This window comes from Saccostrea cucullata, unplaced genomic scaffold (assembly GCF_032062105.1).
Source record: "Saccostrea cucullata isolate Sc308-1 unplaced genomic scaffold, CSIRO_AGI_Scuc_v1 ctg162, whole genome shotgun sequence".
NCBI lineage: Eukaryota > Metazoa > Mollusca > Bivalvia > Ostreida > Ostreidae > Saccostrea > Saccostrea cuccullata.
The window spans coordinates 168154-188694 of NW_026930272.1; the positions used below are offsets into that span (position 1 = coordinate 168154).

The following is a 20541-nucleotide window of genomic DNA, read 5'->3' on the forward strand; positions in this document are numbered from 1 at the left end:
TTATAGGGTTTTGATGACTACTATTTTACTGATCCATCGTTATAAAAGATAACGTCTTGTCAACTCGAACCAACAGCATTATTGTCTATCATATAACACCATCACAAGTCTGTTACAATTTGGACTGTATATTAAGAACTGATTTCCTAAATTTTATGAAGAAACATGTTATATAGCCAAGAAAGGCTCAAAGGTGCTTTGCATATAAAAATTTGAAAACTACAACCGAGGAACAATAGCTTGCTGTTTCGGGGCGTAAACGAAGTCTTAACTTCTACACAGTTATAGGGCTAAAAAGCTGCTCCTATCGAGAACGAATTCTAGCGATGTGTAGAGAAAGGAGTATAAGGTTGATCCCAGAAAAAAACAAGATACTTTTTTAATTAGTACATCGCATAATGACGCATATCCAGTACGTTGGTCGAAAAAAAACATGCAAGGGATCTACATAATGTATAGCTTGATGAAACATTAAAACCGTAAAACGCACATTTAAAAAAAAAAAAAAATTGTTTCCTTTATTACATATTCCATTTCTTTCACGTTCAAAAAAAAATATCCATGCTAAAACTGTCAAAAATGTTTTAAATTCTTTATTTAATTAAACGGTTATTGACTTTTGAATTCGGTTTACTCGTGACTTAACGGACCTGATCTGGTATTAGTTGCCATCGGCCTTTGTAAACCAATACCTGACCAAGTCCGTATATAGTCCCAAGTAGACCTCATCAAAAGTCAATAATTGTATAATACAGACATAAAATTATGGTCACATATAATGATGTTTATATAAATAACATGTGCAAAGAGTGTAGTCAACATTAAAAATGACTTAATTAATAAACACTCAATTTTATTGTCATTTAACAATTTCACTACGAAAGACCTTCACTAAGACACCTGGTAAATGTGTCATACAGATGAAGAGATCAAAACTTGAACATTTGAATAATTAAAACATGACATAGTTTTCTCCATTTGGTAAATGTAGAACAATCAAATGTTATCAGGAAAAAAAATAACTGTTCATGTAGACGTTATAATGAGTTCATTTATAAGATCAGACCTTGAGCAATGAAAACAGTTATATATGTATTTGTCAATTAAACACTCTTTTGTACCAAGTAAAAATTCTTAACATTCTGCGCTTATGAAAAATAATAATAACAGATAGAAAGAGAGAGGTATGTTCTGATATATATGTAAAGACTTGCAATCATTAAACTTCATTTTTTCTTGTCAACATACAATATCACAGTACAAAAAACCTATTACTAACACATACCTGTATCAAGAGCATGGAGAATGAGATATAAAAACTTAAAATAAAATACTATTAGATAACAGGGAGCTCTGTTTTAAAGGGTTATACTGAATCAGCAAATGTTACCAGGAAAATCAATACTAATACGTAATAATGACAATATAAGATCATTTATGATGTCAGACATTGAGCAAGAAAATCAGTCATGTATATGCTAGTCTTACGCTTCTTTTGGCTTAACATCTCTGTTTATTTGATTGAACTGAAAAATAAAATTATCGTCAATTTAAATTATAAGGAGTGGGTAATTGAAAAAAAAAAACAATTTTACAAGACAGATATCAATATTTCAGATAAAATTTTAGATTTACATTTCAAAGTGTTTAATTGCTGTCAATCCACTTCAAAAAGTCCTTTAACTTCTCATCTTTCTCATAAGTATTTTTCACCGCCCTTATCTTCTTTGGCCAAATAACGGCATCTTTACTGAGTCTATGGTACAGACAAGGTACAGACTTATGCCCGCTGCTCTCACTGGCGTATGTATCTGTCTCGTATTTATAAGCCACTCTCCAGGAGACCTTTGTAAGCTCCGCCAGGAGATCAACTTTTTCTGGGTCTGTTTCCAATGTTTCTTTAAGCTGAGTCTCTAGATTTTTTATCAGCCAGCCTCCTTGATTATCTCTGTTATACGCCTCCTTTCCTGTATTTAAAAGTGCAAGTTTCATGTATTCTGCTATAGCATATTATCTATTGATTACTGTTGGCTGTAACGCGTCATTTGATTGGATAAAAATTAGTTTATGTCTTCACCTTTAACCTTTATTGCCTTTGTTACAATAAGTAACGTCAAAAACGTTTCAATCCGCCTGAAATTGCTTTAAAAATGTTCAATTTGGTGTATTTAAGGTAAACTTATCTCATTTTCTACACTCTTCATAATGGAAAATTAAATCATAAGAAATAAATTTAATACTCAGTAACTACCCAGGTTACTAGTATACTGAAGTAACTGGGTTGGTGTTGCTATAAAAATTCGTTCCTAATGAAACATAAACAACGTACATAAATACGACTAAATATAATCTGTTCTTTAAAAGATTTTTTCAGATTTTTCCCAAAATATCTCAATACAAAACACATATCCCTACTTTGACCCCACTCTTCCCATTGAGGGATGATTTAAAGAATCTGAATTCACATTGCATTAGGATGTTGGTATATTATAAATCATGTTCTTATTGTTTTTGAGAAGAAATTCAACTTTTAGTTTAAAATTTATCGAATAAGTTTATTAACTTTTTGTTAACCCTTGTTTTAATCAAATTCATGTTCTGGTGATAATCTACAGGTGGTAAAGATTTTTTTTACCGTGATATGGAAAACCTTTGCCGTTGCTATTATAGTATTTTACTGTAAATTATAATTGTATCTATTGTACACTTTAAAAATTCGTTAAAAATGTCTACTTATATGGTATATCCTACCTGGAGCAGAGGCAAACATGACTAACGTATCATTGACACAGGGTGGTGGATCACATATAATAGGCTCCGGGAAAAAGAAATCCAGAATCTCTTGTTCATATCCTTGACATTCCTTTTTAATTTTTGTAACCTGGTCAGTTGAGAGGCCTTCTGCAAGTAAAGTCTCGGATAAATGAGTGGCCATCTTGTCATTTGTTTTCTGTGCTTCATGTGTTAAGGTGGGTGGATTAACCTTCACAAGAAATGCTGTGTAGTTCAAAATTTTGGTGTAAAGTTTTTCCTTTTCAAGCCACTGTAAAAGAAATGTCAATTTCTTTTAAATTGGTTCTCACAATCAACTGAAAATATAAAAACGAATTAAGAAACTCAATACCTCACTATAAAACAATTAATTGCTTAGTTTATTTCATAACTAAGGTTCCCACAGGAATTTAATTTTTTTTATCTTTGTTTTAAAGTCTTAGAGACAACTTACTATATTACCTTTAAGTGTATTTCTGTATTGTCATATATAATGCCAACGTAAGATTACAATTTTTAAAAAAAAATCATTTATTTAACAGTTTACTCTTATACTTGCCTCCTGGATTTGCTTTATCCTGGCCTCTTTATCTTCCTCTGTTTGCTTTCTGGTACTTTTCTTGGCATCTGTTGTATCCTGATGCGAGGTAACTCCCGAGGCTTCTACAGAATCAGGGTTTTCTGTACCAGCCCTGATATCATTTTTTTCAGTCAATACATTGACCATCACCCCAGGATCAAAGTTCGTATGTTCATGTAAATCAAATCGGCTTCTGCATGACTAAAAGTATACAAATGCCTTAAAAAATTCTACATAACTCAAATATTTCTAAATCAATACCAGAATTTTGGTATCTTGGAATTTTTTCTGTTTAGCCATATAGAACAGGGGTGAATTTGATCGATCATATACATGCAGGTGCATTTAATTAAAAAACACTTAAGTTTTAAACAGATAATCTATTACCTGAATGAAATAAAAACAGGGTTTTCCTTTAAGAGCTGGACATTTGCGTCGGTCAAACATTCTGACAATGTCTCTGGTAAAAAGAGACGTTCCATCTTGGAAGAACAACTGATGTACCCTTTCAGTCCTGTTTATCTTTTGACCCGTGATTCCAGATGGGTGCTGCTCAGTTGACTCTGACTTGTCCTCTTTTATAGCAATGGATACCTCTTGTCCGTGTGTACTGATAATCAGCACAACGTAGCTTGGGTTCAGTTTTCCACACCATTTAATTGCTGTAGCATTTCATAAATATTTAAGAAAATTATACTGAAGAAGATTTTATGGCTGTTAAAAAATAATGCCCCAAAAATCAAAATAAAGTAACTCTAACCTTCTTGTAAAAATTCTTCTGTTTGTTGAGCAGTTGGATTCAGTTTCTTTTTTACAAAACATCCAAGTTCTTCAAAACAATTCCTCACTATTTTAAGTTCGTGTGCTGAAGGACGCCTATGCTGTAATGATATAGCAGCTTCCTTAGACTCGAATTCAAAAACACCAATGTAAAGACAGAGTCCTGGACTTTCAAGGGGATAGGCGTTTCCATTTTCGTGTTTTTCACCAGAGTACGTCGCGTTGACATTTATTCTAAGCAAAATAAGATATGCATATAATATAGATCCATGCAGCTGCGTAACAATGGTTGAAACTGCGAAGTGTTTATTCAATACATAAAAGTTCTTTTTTTAAATATTAAAAAGAATTCTGAAGAAATAAGTAAATTGAAGTCTAAAAAGTTACGATTGAATAAAAACAAACATACTTATCACCAGAATCTGTTAAGTTTTCATCTTCATCCGTTGTGTTTAAATAAAAGCATGGAGCTTGTTTGTGATCTTCCACAATTTCCATTTTTGGAAACTTTGGTTCTATGCTATGTATTGGAGTCTGTACAGGGGTGACCGTATCTACCTGATCCTTTGAGGTATTATAGCAAATAAGTTTGTTGAATTTGTCCACAATATCCTTGGCTAATCTTTTGATGATGTCTGGAGTGTTGTTGTCCATAGATACAACCATGTGATATACTTTTGATTCATGCCTCATGTATTCTTCTTTTTCACCTCTCTCAGTGACTTTTGGGGCAAAAGAAGGAAAACAGGCCGGAAGGAGAAGATGGTTTATGTTACAAACCACAACCAAAATGAAGTCAATTCCTTCATCTTCTTCATCATCACCCAACAGCTCTGATTAAAACAAATTAAAATAAAACTGACTCAAAAGAATAACCCAGCAGTGCAACTAATAACACCATGACCAATGAAATTCTTGCAAGGGAATTCATTTGAGGAGATAATGTCCTTTAAGTCGTTTCATATCCTTTTAATCTTTTATTTGTCTTAAATTAACGAGTATTTATAGGACATAGTCCATTTTCTTTCCACTGGCAGCCAAAGAGGAAGTTTCTTTGTTAATGTCGTTTAACGTCCCTCTCGAAAAATTCACTCATATGGAAACGCCACCACTTGTCGGTGGAGAGCTGCAAATTTTGACCTTTACTCGGCACTCATGGCACTCAAAGTCATTGAGCAGTATTTTTTTTTCTTTACTTCGACACGGGACAACGGTCTATACATTCTCATCCGAAAGACTGGTGACCACGTCCCGCAGTAGGATTCGAACCCACGACGTAAAGATCAACTCCTCACTCCACTACTCCAAAGCAGACTCTCTTTATCACTACGTCACGCGGCCGCCCAAAAAGGAAAGTCAGGTGAGGTTACATTATGCAACTGAACCATTCATTTTAAGTTATCTAACATTATTTTCATATATGATTTTAAAATTGAATATAAAATTATCTGAACATATCTATTTTATCTCATTAAAAAATTACTCATGATGAATATGGCAAATGATTTTATTTTTACCTTCTAATTTGTTTTGGATTTTATTTGATGGCTCTTTCCAAAATGTGTCCCAGAAAACATTGTCTGTTATGACAATCAGGGATGATGCTGACTCAAGATCCCGACCAAAGGTCCTTGCAACTGATGTGAGTTTTCCTGAAAGATATCTTTTTTGATTTTCTAATTATTCGATTAGCGCATACCTTTATTAATTAACTAAAGTCCGATCTCATTCAAAATTGTTCTGAAATTATTATTGTCTTAAATATGTTTTTATTTTCATTGAAAGTCACTCATACTTTAATTAAATTATTTTAGATTTGTTTGTAAATCTGAGTCAATCAGATAATTACCTGATTTTATCTTTCCCTCATCAATGCCAGCATCAACCAATCTTTGCTTTTCCTCAATTAGGGATTTTATTTCATGCGATAGCGGTTTTAATGTTTTGGTGTTCTTAACGTAAAGTAACCCTAACAAATATCAAAGTAAAAATTCAGAATCTTAATCTAAATCTAAAGTTAAAACTTGAATGAATACTGTTAAAATTATTAAACTTTTTTTAAATGACTGTGAACTTCAACAAGGGGTCAATATCCCTGACGGACAGCTGAATTTCATGGGTTTCTGAGAAGATATAACCAAATCGAAATTCATTCCCAGCTGAAATTAGAACTCTTAACCCTAGCTTTTATAATTAATGAGGAATATTTTTTAAAAAATATGAAATTCTCAATTGTTTTCCCCCAGCATCTACCCAAATATAAGTAGTTGAAATTACTAGTATTCAGTTGTTGCAGAAAAGAAACTGAAAATATAGCTGATATACAACTAACACGACAATAGAAAAATGGACTGTTGCAAGTGTCAGGTGTTCTGAAAATAGGTGCTTATTGATACAATTAACAAACAAAATAGGTTTTTAAAATTTTGAAAAATAAATGAAAGTTCAAAAATGTAAAATAGCTTTGGAATATATATATACAATGTATATATATATATATATATATATATATATATATATATATATATATATATATATATATATATATATATATATATATATATATATATATATATATTCTTCATTGTATTCTCCTTTATAACTTACCTATTTCCCCTTTCATATTGTTTTTGGTAAATGACTACTTTCTTTTTATTATTTACCTACAAAGTTTTCATATATTTAAGGTATATTATGTCACTAGTTACTAAATTTAGTATAGATAAAGTCGGTATGATTAAAGATAATACCTCTACTCTTTTTTTCTATTTTTAAATAGTACTAGTAATCGGACTGGATAAAAGCCAAATGCTAAAAACAAAATCTTCCTCAAAGCTCAAAGAGAATGTCTTACTGTATGTAGGAAACAAAATAATTAGGTCTGAGGATAACTGTAAAAAAATGCTTTTACTGATTTCACAAGATTTATCATAATCCAAAAATGTTAATATAATTAATATTAAAAGTTTTTTTTTTATATAAATTGTGTTTTTAAGCGGCAGATATCATTGCAAGGAAGATTTTATCATTGAATTTTTTAATGTGGTACATGTACTTTTGTGGTTATATCCCTTAGGGTAGGCTAATTCTTGGAAAATTACCGTTTGGTAAGGCTGAGACGCATAGAGTTGGCATAATTATTCTTAAATTATTTTGAAAAATTCAATGTTTTTAATTAGCTACACAATTTTACGAAAACACCTGAAAAAATTTTGCCTTAAAGTCGTATTTGGGTACCTCGTCTACCTTGATAAGCGTGGCGCAATGGTCTAACGTTCACTTTCATCGCAGGTTAAAGAATTGATCCTTTGTACTTCGCGGATTCGAATTTCACTGCGTGCCGTGCATAAAACTTCGACGAGCTCACTTTGATCTCTATATTTTTCTTTTGTTAGAGTGAAACTGAGATCAAAAGTGAGCTTTTGTGTTTTATGGCCTCCAGGCAAGTCCTACAGGTACCATAAAGCGGTTTTATGGCGGGTGTAAAATTTGGCGTTTTGCTTGCTCATAGGTATGCCATCAATTTTGGCGTCATTTATTTAAGCGGATAGAGTGATCCATCTCTTTGCAGATGAACACTAAGAAGAGTACTGACTATTTTAGCGATTAAAATTTTAGCAGGCTACCATCAAAACGTCAAAATAAGCCAAAATAAGCACCCCGCTAAAATACCCCGCTATATGGTATGACCGTACAGACCAAAGTGCCGTGTCACACTAGTTTCTGGAACAAAAAGCACTGAGCACAAGTCTAATTTGCAGCCCTTCATCGGCAAGCGGTTGCATCTAAAATGAGTAAAAAATCAACAATAGGTCATTACTGAATAAACAAAGAAACGTTACTCTGAACCACATTTTTAACTCAATGAATCTAACATCAAACAAAAACTACTCATTTGAGCAGGAGTGAGTTTTCATTATTTCATTTACGTATTAGGTATAATGCTATGGATAATTAAAGAATAATATTTCACATAAAACAACCATTAATTCAACTGAATATATCATTTAATGTATATATAGAGAGCATAAAATGTCAATGGAATTAATAGTTTATTAAAATAATACCAAGGTATAATATGATCACAGACAGATATAAAAATAACAATGTATTACAGGAGGGAAGTTACCCTAAGAGTGATAATTAAGATTGATTAATAAAATCAATCACATTCTTTCATTATTCATTAATACTTCTATCATTATAGCAGATCTGAATCATGCACATGATAAGTACTTGGAACAGTCAAATAATAAGCCATTTACATGTATTGCCCAGGCGACAAACATGATTTTATTGAGAAAAAATTAATGGCTTAGATATTACTTGATAAAAAAAATAGTACCTTAAAGTTCCATAGACATTGAAATACAAATTAAATAAAACAAATAATTAGCTTTACGTATATTTGTTTGACCCGAAGAACTCAAAATATCGTAATAGAAAATTCATCAAAGTATTTCTACATACAATATTTACATCCACTGAAAATTTTCTCCTTTATTTATTAAGAAAACCCATTGCGTTAATCACTGCATGAACTACATCAGGCATGTCGCCAGTACAGATTTCTTGATCAGTGGCTGTTCCATCATTGAAACGTATAAAGACATTCGCATCATTAATACAATAATTAATCTTTTTAATCCTACTATAAATGATTAATTAAACAGATATAAATATAAACAATAAAATGGCTTTCTTTGTTTATTATTACTGGAATTAACGGTCGCAGCTATTGCAGAAAAAAATTACATAACCCGTTTACGCGGGTTATGTATTTTTTCTGCAACAGCTGCTTCCGTTAATTCCAGTAATAACAAACAAAGAATGCATTTTATTGTTTAAATGAACCGACAAATAAGGAGGAAATAAATAGTAAAATCACAATAAAGTTGCAAATGATTCTTCTATCTAAAACGAAAGAGTCATAAAAACCTAAATCATAATAAGGCATGGAATATATCATAAATCTGCATCTAGTAACAAAAATACAGATCTAACTAGTAGTACTTATATGGCAAATTGGATTCAAATTTATGAGATCAAACCTTGAGCAAGAAAGAACACGGCTAAGAATATTCTTCTCTATCATCCCTGAAAGTTTAAGAGAAAATCTATCAAACCACCCATGGAAAAAAGTTCCAACAAAAAGGAGGGGGAATGCAAAATGTTTTCATCTGAAAGAAAAGATCTTAATTATAACTACACATGGAATAAATAACCAGTGAGCAAATTGTAACAGAAAACAGTTGTTATTACCATACTACATACTAGTATATGTCATATTATGAGATCACTTCTGGAGCAAGAAAAGCAGTCATGCATTTGTCTTATGGCTTTATGTGTACTCCCTTGCTGACTTTACTCCTGTTTGTTTGAAAAGTAATCACTATATGACACATTATTGATATGGGAATAATATCAAAAATAGAATATTCCATTGGTTGTTATACCTGTGATCCCTCCAAACTAGAGATTGTTTCCTAACAACCATACACCATCAGAAGTCGTGAAATAGGCTTGTACCCCGGAGCTTATCACCAATTTTATTAGGGTTCTCTCAAAACTTTTGTATTTTAGCACGTGACTACAATCAAGAGCACCAGCGACAGCCTTAATTGTTCGAGTTCTACATGGCCTTGTTTTCGATACTTGCAATTATACAGGAAAATGAGTGAATAATGCTTTGAAAGTGTGGCAAGTTTGAAATTGTTTTTATATAAACCTAAATAAATCAAAAGTATAAACTGCAATTAATAAGATTTTTCTAGACCAATTTTTGGCAAATTATGTAAAAATGGATGGAGGCAGTTTAATGCAGGATGCAGTTTAAATACTAGTATTAGAAAAATAATGAAAAAAGCGTATCGATATGTACTTTGATATTAGTATAAACTATAATGACTTGTTTGATACGAAAGATTGAAAGTCAGAGGTAGTTAATGTTAATGTATTGTAAACTGCCCTCATTGTAGAAAGAGGGAATCAGAAAAAAAAAATAAAAGGAAGAAAATTAAAGTTAATATACGTGTATTGTATATTATAATTTACATAACAACAACAACAACACAATTATGAATTTGATTATAGGGATTGAGGTGGGGTTGGGTTGCAGAAGTAATAATAAAAAAGATGTGTTTGGGACATTCCAATTTTTCCTCTAATAAAATTTTAAAATTGCCAAACGAAACTATTTTTCCAGCGAGGTTGTTGTAGACAATTTACATCTCCTGATAATAAACTACATGTAGCTATGTGCCCAGAGAAAGTTGCTAATATTCTACCTTAACAAGATTATGGGCCAGACGACCCCCTAGTACATTTGCACTATGTATGAAGTTTTCCGCCGTCTAGACAAAACTTCAAGTTTAAACTCCATCAATTCTCATTGTTGTAAGGTCACTTCATCTACCTTGATTACATCCTCCTAAGGTAAATTCATGGGAAAAAATCCAAATCTGATGGTCAGAAATTAATATACAATACAAATTTTTCTTCTCTGCATCATGGTGGTTTTTGGGCATCTCTTTTTTGCTAATTTCTACTTTAACCATTGGAAAAATTTCTTATATTCTCCACTCTGGTCACTCTCAAGAAGCTCCTTTGCCCTTTTAATCTCCTCTGGCCATATAATGATATCCCTGCTGAGTCTATGGTACAGACAAGGAACTGACTTATGCCCACTGCTCTCACTGGCGTCTGTATCTGTTTCATATTTAAAAGCCATTCTACAGGAGACCTTGGTCAACTCAGCCAGGAGATCAATTGTTCTTGGATTCATCCCCAAAGATTTCTTCAGCTGAGCTTCCCGGTTTTTGATTAGCCACCCTCCTTGATTGGCTCTGTTGTAAGCCTCCTTTCCTGAAAAATAGTCTATAACACGTAAACATTGCTTTGGAATGTAATGCATTACAGTTTTCACCAATGAAGTCAACGCTTGAAACAGCAACAACGCTAATAACTTCGACACCGAACAAAAGGCCCATGGGCCACATCGCTCACCTGAGAAGCTTTGACCATGCTGTTCTTTCCTCGATTTCCCATTGTAATACATATTGTGACCCCACCCTACCCCAGGGGTCATGATTTGAATAATTTGAAACCTACACAAACCAAAGATGCTTCCACATAAGTTTCAGCTTTTCTGGCCCAGTGGTTCTTGAGAAAAATATTTTTAAAGATTTTTCCTACATATTTCTATGTAAAAATTTGATTTCCAATTGTGGCCCCGCTCTACCCCCGGGGGTCATGATTTAAACAATTTAGAATCTACACTACCCCAGGATGCTTCCAAATAAGTTTCAGCTTTTCTGGCCCAGTGGTTCTTGAGAGAAAGATTTTTAAAGATTGTTCCAATATATTTCTATGTAAAACTTAGATTTCCCATTGTGGCCCCGCCCTACCCCCTGGGGACATTATTTGAACAATTTAGAATCTACACTACCCCAGGATGCTTCCACATAAGTTTCAGCTTTTCTGGCCCAGTGATTCTTGAGAAGATTTTTAAGATTTTTCCTACATATTTCTATGTAAAACTTTGAATCCCCATTGTGGCCTTGCCCTACCCCCGTGGGTCATGATTTAAACAATGTAGAATCTACATTACCCCAGGATGCTTCCACATAAGTTTCAGCTTTTCTGGCCCAGTGATTCTTGAGAAGATTTTTAAGATTTTTCCTACATATTTCTATGTAAAACTTTGATTCCCCATTGTGGCCTTGCCCTACCCCCGTGGGTCATGATTTAAACAATGTAGAATCTACATTACCCCAGGATGCTTCCATATAAGTTTCAGCTTTTCTGGCCCAGTGGTTCTTGAGAAGAAGATTTTTTAATGACCCCACCCAATTTTTGTCTTTTCTTGATTATCTCCCCTTGTGAGGGACATGGCCCTTCATTTTTACAATTTGAATTTCCCTTTACTCAAGGATGCTTTGTACCAAGTTTGGTCAAAATTGGCCCAGTGCTTCTTGAGAAGAAGTCGAAATTGTGAAAAGTTTACAGACGGACGGACGACGGACAAAATGTGATCAGAAAAACTCACTTGAGCCTTCGGCTCAGGTGAGCTAAAAAAAGTAAACAATAGCCTACGAAGAAATTATTTTTCAATAACAGGCAAATGTATATACTTACGGGGTTTTTCCATCGATTAAAATATAGATGTAACTCAAAGCACATAAATAGTATTTTCGAAATGAACTATTGAGATATTCAAAACAACACCAAAAACGTGGGTTTAATTAAATGAACAAGTGGTTCAGATAATTTTACTGCACCCCAAAAGGTATATTGTGGCGACTGCAAATTTTTAAACGACTCATGGAGAATACTGTCCATATACATGATATCATACCTGGAGCAGAGGCAAACATAACTAAAGAGTCATTGACACAAGGAGGTGGATCACTTATGGTAGGCCCTGGAAAAAAGAAATCCAGAATTTCTTGTTCAAATCTTCGACATTTCTCCTTAATTTCCTTTGCCTGATCTAATGTGAAACCTTCAGCAAGTAAAGTCTCAGATAACTTGGTGGCCGTCTCCTCTCTTCCTTCTGCTTCATGTGGTGTTCTTTTTGTATGCTCCTTGAGATATGTTGTATATTCCAAAATATGTATGTGGAGTTCTCGTTTAATCTACTAAGTATTTTTTTTCCATGTTTCTGAAGGAAACAAAATGGGGTCTAGGGATTGACAAAACACATTTTGTTTGAGAACACAGTAAAACTTGTTCTGTCATAACTATTTGTTTTTATTTTGACATAGTTTTAAGATACGAGATGATATACGGTATATACTATATGTAGATCCTACCTAAAATGTCATAAGGTTCCGATTTTTCATCGACAGGTTGAAGTTCGTTTTTTTACCGATCAGGGGAAAAATGAAATACTTATATTAAATATAAGAATTTTTAAAGCTTTTTTAAAACAACTTTTCTACTTGCCTCCTGGATTTGCTTCAATCTGGCCTCGTTATCTTCTTCTGTATGCTTCTTGACACTTCTCTTTGCGTCTGTTTTATCCTTATTTGAGGGACCCCTGGAGGCATCTATAGACTCTGAGCTCACTGGAGCAGATCTAATATCATTTTCTTCCGTCAACACACTGACCATCACCCCAGGATCAAAATTCTTATGTTCGTGCGAATCAAATCGGCTTCTGCATGACTAAATGTATACAGATACCTTGAAAATATTTCCGTCATTACAGAGATATTTTAAAATCAATGTCAGTTTTAGTAATTTGGAATCTTTTCTAGTAAATTATATAGAACGTGAGAAAAAAAATTAGATCCGCCGTATCATATCGTATATATGCAGATGCATGCATTTAATTATAAAGCAATAAAGTTTGAGTAAGTTAATCTTATACCTGAATGAAGTAAAAACGGGGTTTTCCTTTAAGAGCTGGGCATTTGCGCTGGTCAAACATTCTGACAATGTTTCTAGTAAAGAGAGGCTTTCCGTCATGGAAGAACAACTGATGTACCATTTCAGTCCTGGGTGGTTTCTTCTGATCAATGATTCCAGATGGGTGCTGCTCGGTGGATTCCGACTCAGCCTCTTTAATAGCAATGGGTACTTCTTGTCCGTGTGTACTGATAATCAGTACAAAGTAGCTAGGCTTCAGTATTTTACACCACTTAATTCCTACAGCATTTCAAAAATACTTTAGGAAATTATTTTAAGGCATATATTGCCGCTGTTAAATAATAATAAATGTCCCAAAATCAAAATAAAAGTAACTCTGACCTTCTTGTAAAAATTCTTCTGTTTGTTTAGCAGTTGGATTCAGTTTCTTTTTTACAAAACATCCTAGCTCTTCAAAACAATTCTTCATTATTTTAAATTCACAAGATGAAGCTTCCCTTTTCTGTAATAGTATACCAGCTTCCTCAGACTCGTATTCAAATACACCAATGTAAAGACATAGTCCTGGATTTTCAAGTGGATAGGCGTTACCCTCTTCGTCTTGTTCTTCTTGTTCATCAGATTATGTCTTGGCATTTATTCTGCTCAGAATAAAATGACATATGCAAACAGTATGAACCATGAAGCTTCATAACAGTGGTTGAAACTGCTACAAAGAAAACAACGTATATTTCATTTTTGTCAATTTTTGCCAAGTTATTTTGTATTGTATAATTTTTTTCTGACCTAACAAAGTCTCGCCTAAAGAGCCTATTTAAAATTTCATACTTTACACCAGAATCCTTCGAGTTTTCATCTTCATTTGTTGTATTTAAATAAAAGTATGGAGCTTTTCTTTGATTGTTATCGTCCTCTATTTCGACTCTTGGAAACTTTGGTTGTGTGTTATGTATTGGAGTCTGTACAGGGGTGACCGTATCTACCTGATCTTTTGAGGTACTAAAACAATTTAGATTGTTGAATTTATCCACAATTTCCTTGGCCAATCTGTTAATGATGCCTGGAGTGTTGTCGTCCATAGATACAACCATGTGATATACTTTTGATTCATGCCTCAGGTATTCTTCGTTTTCACCTATCCCAGTGACTTTTGGGGCAAAAGAAGGAAAACAGGTCGGAAAAAGAAGCTGGTTTATGTTACAAACCACAACCAAAATGAAGTCAATTCCTTCATCTTCATCATCATCATCATCACCCAACAGCTCTGATTAAAACAAATTAAAATAAAACTTACACAAAAGAATATAACCCAGCAGTACAACAGATAACACCATTACTAATGAAAATTATGAAAGGGAATTCATGTGCAGAGATGATGTCACCTCAGTCACTTCATATCGCGTCAAAATGTTTTGTCTTAATATATTAACGAGTATTTATAAACCAGTCCAATTTCTTTCCACTGGCAGCGAAAGAGGTTTCTTTGGTAAACGTCCCCCTCGAGAATTTTTCACTCATACGGAGCCGCTACCAGTTGTCGGTGGAGAGCTGCAAATTTTGACCCTTACTCGGCACTCATGGCACTGAACGCCTTTGAGCAGTAAAGTTTTTATTTACCGCGACACGGGACAACGATCTCTACAGTTTCATCTGAAGGACCGGTTCCAGTAGGATTCGAACCCCGACGTACAAATCAACTCACTCTGCGACTCCAAAGCAGACTTTTATTCACTACGCAACGCGGCCACCCGAAAAGGGAAGTCAGGTAAGGTTACATTACGCAGCTGAACTATTCATTTTAAGTTATAGTACATTATTATCATGCTTTTAAAATTGAATAGGATATTATCTGAACATACATTGTATTTTATTTCATATGAAGTACACATAATAAACATGGTGCGAAATTTTATTTTTACCTTCCAGTTTGTTTTGGATTTTATTTGATGGCTCTTTCCAAAATGTGTCCCAGAAAACATTGTCTGTTATGACAATCAGAGATGATACTAGCTCAAGATCCTTCCCAATGGACTTTGCAACTGATCTAAGTTTTCCTGAAAGATTACATTTTTTTTTATTTTCTAATTATTCGATTGGCGCATACATATATTACTTAAGTCCGATCAGATTCAAAATTGTTCTACAATGATTATTGGATTAAATATGTTTTAATTTCATTCAGAGTCATACTTTAATTAATATATTTTAAATTTGTTTGTAATCTGCTCCAAACAAATAATCATACCTGTTATTATCTTTCCCTCATCAACGCCAGCATCAACCACTCTTTGCTTTTGCCCAATTAAGGATTTTATTTCCTGTGATAGCGGTTGTAATGTTTTGGTGTTCTTTACATAAAGTAACCCTAACAAATATTAAAGTAAAAATTCAGAATCTAAATCAAAATCTCGTGTTAAAACTAAAATGAACACTGTTAAAGTTACCAAAGTTCACAATAAAATGTCTGTGAACTTTAACAAGGAGTCAAGATCCCTGACGAACGAACAGCTGAATTTCATGGGTTTCTGAGAAGATATATAACCAAGTCGAAATTTATCCCCAGCTGAAATTAGAACTCTTAACCCATACTATTTATCTATATTCAATAAGGACTAACGCTCGTGATCCTGTTTGTTTCTGTTTGATAAAATTGAAAATAATATGTTTCCTTTTAGGTACTTTAAGGTTTCGCTTGTTCATTGACATACGTATTTTGTGAAATCATAAAAATGTGCTCCCACTTATTCCACGTCTAAAGAAAAAAAAATCAAAATATGATTTTTTTTCCAAACATATATCCATATAAGACAATAATGAAACATGTAACCTATGATTTCAAAGTAATAATAAATTGATTGAGGGCTACCTGATAATAATAGTTACGCCAACGGTTTCACTTTGAATACTTAATGTCAGAAGAGGTTTTGACCGAATCCTAGGAATATTTTTTTTAAAAAGTGAAATTCACAATTTTGTTCCAAATGTAAGTGGTGAAATTATTCAGTTGTTGCAGAGAAGAAACTGAAAATATAGATGATAGACGAGGTACAACAAACAATGACAATAGAGAAACAAACTGCTACGATAGTAAGGTGTTCTAAAAATAGCTAGGTGCTCATTGAAACAATTAATAAACAAATTACGTTTTAAAATTTCGAGAAAATAAAATTAAAATATAAATAAGTTAAAAATTTAAAATAGCTTTTTAATATATATTCTTAATTGTATTTTCTTTCATAACTTACCTATTTTCCCTGTCATATTTTTTTGGGTGAATGATACTTTCGTTTTATTATTTACCTATAAGTTTTTATGTATTTAAGGTGCATTATGTCACTAGTTACTAAGTTTAGTATCGATAAAGCCTGTCTGATTAAAGATCATACCTCTGCTCTTTTTTTTGATTTTGATTGTAAATCCGTGTAATTGGAATGGATAAAAGCCAAGTGCTGAAAACCCTTAGATTTAGTCTTCCTCAAAGAGAATGTCTTAAATAGAAACCAAAATAACTAGGTCTGAGGAAAACTTAAAAAACAAACATGCATTTACTGACATCACAAAATTTATCATTATCCAAAAACGTTAAATGCTATTAATATTTAAAGTTGATATAAATTGTGTTTTTAAGCGGCAGATACATGTACCATCGCAAGGCACTAGATTTTGTCAGTGAATTTTTTGTGGTACTTTTGTTGTTACATATGTTTATCCGTTAAGGTAGATCAATTCTTAAAAATTACCGTTTGGTAAGGATGAGACTCATAGAGTTGGCGTAATTATTCTTAAATGATTTTGAAAACTTAAGGTCAAGATCTAGTAAATGAAAGGTTCCTACAGATTTACCAAACTTGAGAAATAAACTCCTTTATTGATGCTTTACAACTTTAGCTTGGTCAAATAAGGTGTATCGGGGCATAATTTGTAGGTAAACAAGATGAAAAACTGTATTTTAAACTATCATTTTCAATGAAAAATTAAGAAAACCAGTCATGAATATGTGAGTTTTTTTCGTATTCGGCAATGGAAACGTATCCAGATTGCCTACAGTCTCTCAGAAAACGGTAATTAGTATGTTCATGGCCTCTTCTTTAAATCAATATCAAATTTAATATAGGTATCCAGTTTACTTTTCATATGATTTCAAATTGAATGACATGAAAATACCCTATTTTCTACATAATTCTGCTATAGCCGTAAAGTACGGGAAAAAGAAAGTTGATATTGATTATGACGTCATAATGGGTCTAGCACCAAAAAATTTGTCTCAAGTTATTTACTAGATCTTGACCTTAAACGCTTTTATAAATTAGCTACACAATTGTATGAAAACACCAGAGAAAATTTCGCTATAAAGAAATATTTAGATAACTCGTGTATTTTGATACACGTGGCGCAATGGTCAGAGGTTTACTTTCATTGCAGGCCTAGAGCTAAAAAACTTTGACGAGCTCACTTTGATCTCAGTTTATTTTTTCACTATTAAATCCCATGGAAAAGTGAGACTGAGATCAAAAGTAAGCTCGCAAAAGTTTTATGGCCCCAGGCCAATCCTTCAGATGTGACCATACCGAGAAAGGTATCGTTTCACAGTAAATGTAGTTTCTGGCACAAAAGACCCCTCATTGCTCAAAGGCCTAAGTACCGAGTACAGGTTTAAATTTGCAGTCCTTCATTGGCAAGTGGTGAGTAAAAATTATCGATAGGTCATTAACAAACGTTACTTTGAACAACATTTTTAACTCAATAAGCCTAACCTCTTAACAGCACTACTCATTTGAGCATGAGTGAGCTTTTACTATTTAATTACGATTTAGGTATAATGCTGCTCAAACTAGTTGTTCATTCTCACCAAAAAGTATAAATAACTAGATACGATCTCGTTGCGAGCAACGAGAGGTCTTCCGTCCGATTCAGGAAAAAAAAAACTTGTAAAATCGTACTAAAAAGTGATTCAAAATTTTGATCACAAGGAGGAGTGAATCCAGGTCGCCAACGTGAATGCGCCTTTTTTCTCTTTTCTCCCCAACGCGCGAACCATTTAGCTATTGGGAATACTGCTTTAAATATACTTGTGTATACTTTTGCAACAGTACACCTGTCTAAGAATCATAAAAGGCGGGCCACTATTCATAATTTCGTGTCAAACGCCACGCGTAAATATTCGCACCTTTTCTTTGTACTAATCTATTATTAAGGTGCAATAGTTTCAATGAAATTAATTAAATGAAACATTCTTATCGCCTTTATTTTATTTCGGCGTTAGGAAAGTATATTTAACACATTGTACACATTACATATCGTATCTAGCCCAGTAACACTAAAGCAGTGAAACGTAAATTAAGTTTTTTAAGATTGACACTGAATTGCAACGTACTACTACGTGAGAGTCCAAGTATTTTTTTTGCATTTCATATATCCTTATGTCAGAATGGTTTAATCAAACGCTCAGCTGCCTCCATAAGCCCCTACTCGCGAAATGTCGGAGTTGACAGAGACAGCCGCCATCTTGGGCCCGCTTCAGATTTTCAAATATTAATATCTAGAGTTCAGATTAACCAATATTAAAACAACTTATATAGTAAGCATCAATAAAAGTGTCTCTATTAATATTCCAAAAATAAATGAAAAATATTGAAAAACAAAGAAAGTTGAAAATTTGGACTTTTTGAATTGGCTTCCGGTAGCGACAGGAAGTACTGACGACGAACGAAAAGTTGCGTCCTGGAAAGTATTGATCATCATCTATAAACTCTGAAAGTTTCACATTGATATCTTTTACCGTTTTTGAGTTTAATCGTAGACAAAATGTCGTTTTAAAATCAGGAAAATGGTCCAAAACTTGGCACCAGATAGGAATTTCCAAAAACTGTCTTGGAACTTTCAAGAGTATCTTACAACACATCTTTCTTGAAAATTTCATGTAATTCTATTCAGTAGTTGTCGAGAAATCGTGTCAGAAAAATAATAATAATAATAATAATAAGAAACAGAGCAATAACTATAAGGTCTTCCGTGAAGACGGAAGACCTTAATAATATTTCATAAAAAACATTAATTCTATAGAATAATCGTTTAATGTATATATTGAACATAACATGTCAATGATAACTTGGAAAATAGTTAGTATATTAAAATAATACATGTATATGATCACAGGTAGATATAAAAATAACAATGTATTACAGGAGTGAAGTTACCCGAAAAGTGATAATTAAGATTAATTAATGAAAAGTTAAACACACGCATTCCTTCATTCATTAATATTTATATCATTATAGCAGATCTCAAATTGGCACATAATATGCAAAAAGATCTTATATAATGAGATCGATACTTGAACAGTTAAATAACATGCCACTTGCATGTATTGCCAAGGCGATTAAAAGTTTTTTCTTGAGAAAAAAATAATGATTTAGCTACAATTTGATAAAAAACAAGATGTGTTTGTTAAAACACTATGCGCCCGGCGGCAACAAAGTTCAAAAAATCTATTTTTAGCATATTGGTTACAGTCAAGGTCACAAGGTCATTGACCGTGGTGTCATTTGAAAGAACTTAATCAGTGGAGTATGCATCCCAAATATGAAGTCCCTATCTCCTATGGTTTAAAAGTTATGGCAAAAAGTGTAAAAAGCTATTTTTAGCATATAGGTCACAGTCAAGGTCATTGACCATGGTGTCATTTGAAAGAACTTAATCAGTGGAGTATGCATCCCTAATATGAAGTTCTTATCTCCTATGGTTCAAAAGTTATGGCAAAAAGTGTAAAAAGCTATTTTTAGCATAAAGGTCACAGTCAAGGTCACAAGGTCATTGACCATGGTGTCATTTGAAAGAACTTAATCAGTTGAGTATGCATCCCAAATATGAAGATCCTATCTCATATGGTTCAAAAGTTATGGCAAAAATTGTAAAAAGCTATTTTTAGCATAAAGGTCACAGTCAAGGTCACAAGATCATTGACCTTGTTGTCAACATAAAGGGCTTCATTAGTGGAGTATGCATACCAAATATGAAGTCCCTATCTCCTATGGTTA

The 20541-nt window shown here is 33.1% G+C and overlaps 1 protein-coding gene across 1 annotated transcript; it reads right to left on the reverse strand.

The window, feature by feature from the left end:
* Positions 1-599: 599 nt before the first annotated feature.
* Positions 600-16797, reverse strand: LOC134283529 (uncharacterized). Its single transcript, XM_062766044.1, has 10 exons — positions 16750-16797; positions 15750-15869; positions 15424-15558; positions 4542-4965; positions 4113-4366; positions 3740-4014; positions 3320-3553; positions 2752-3064; positions 1636-1967; positions 600-1526 (listed from the first exon to the last, which is right to left on the reverse strand). Exons 1-9 carry the CDS (start codon positions 16763-16765, stop codon positions 1648-1650), a joined length of 2091 nt encoding a protein of 696 aa, XP_062622028.1. The 5' UTR covers positions 16766-16797; the 3' UTR covers positions 600-1526; positions 1636-1647.
* Positions 16798-20541: the final 3744 nt, after the last annotated feature.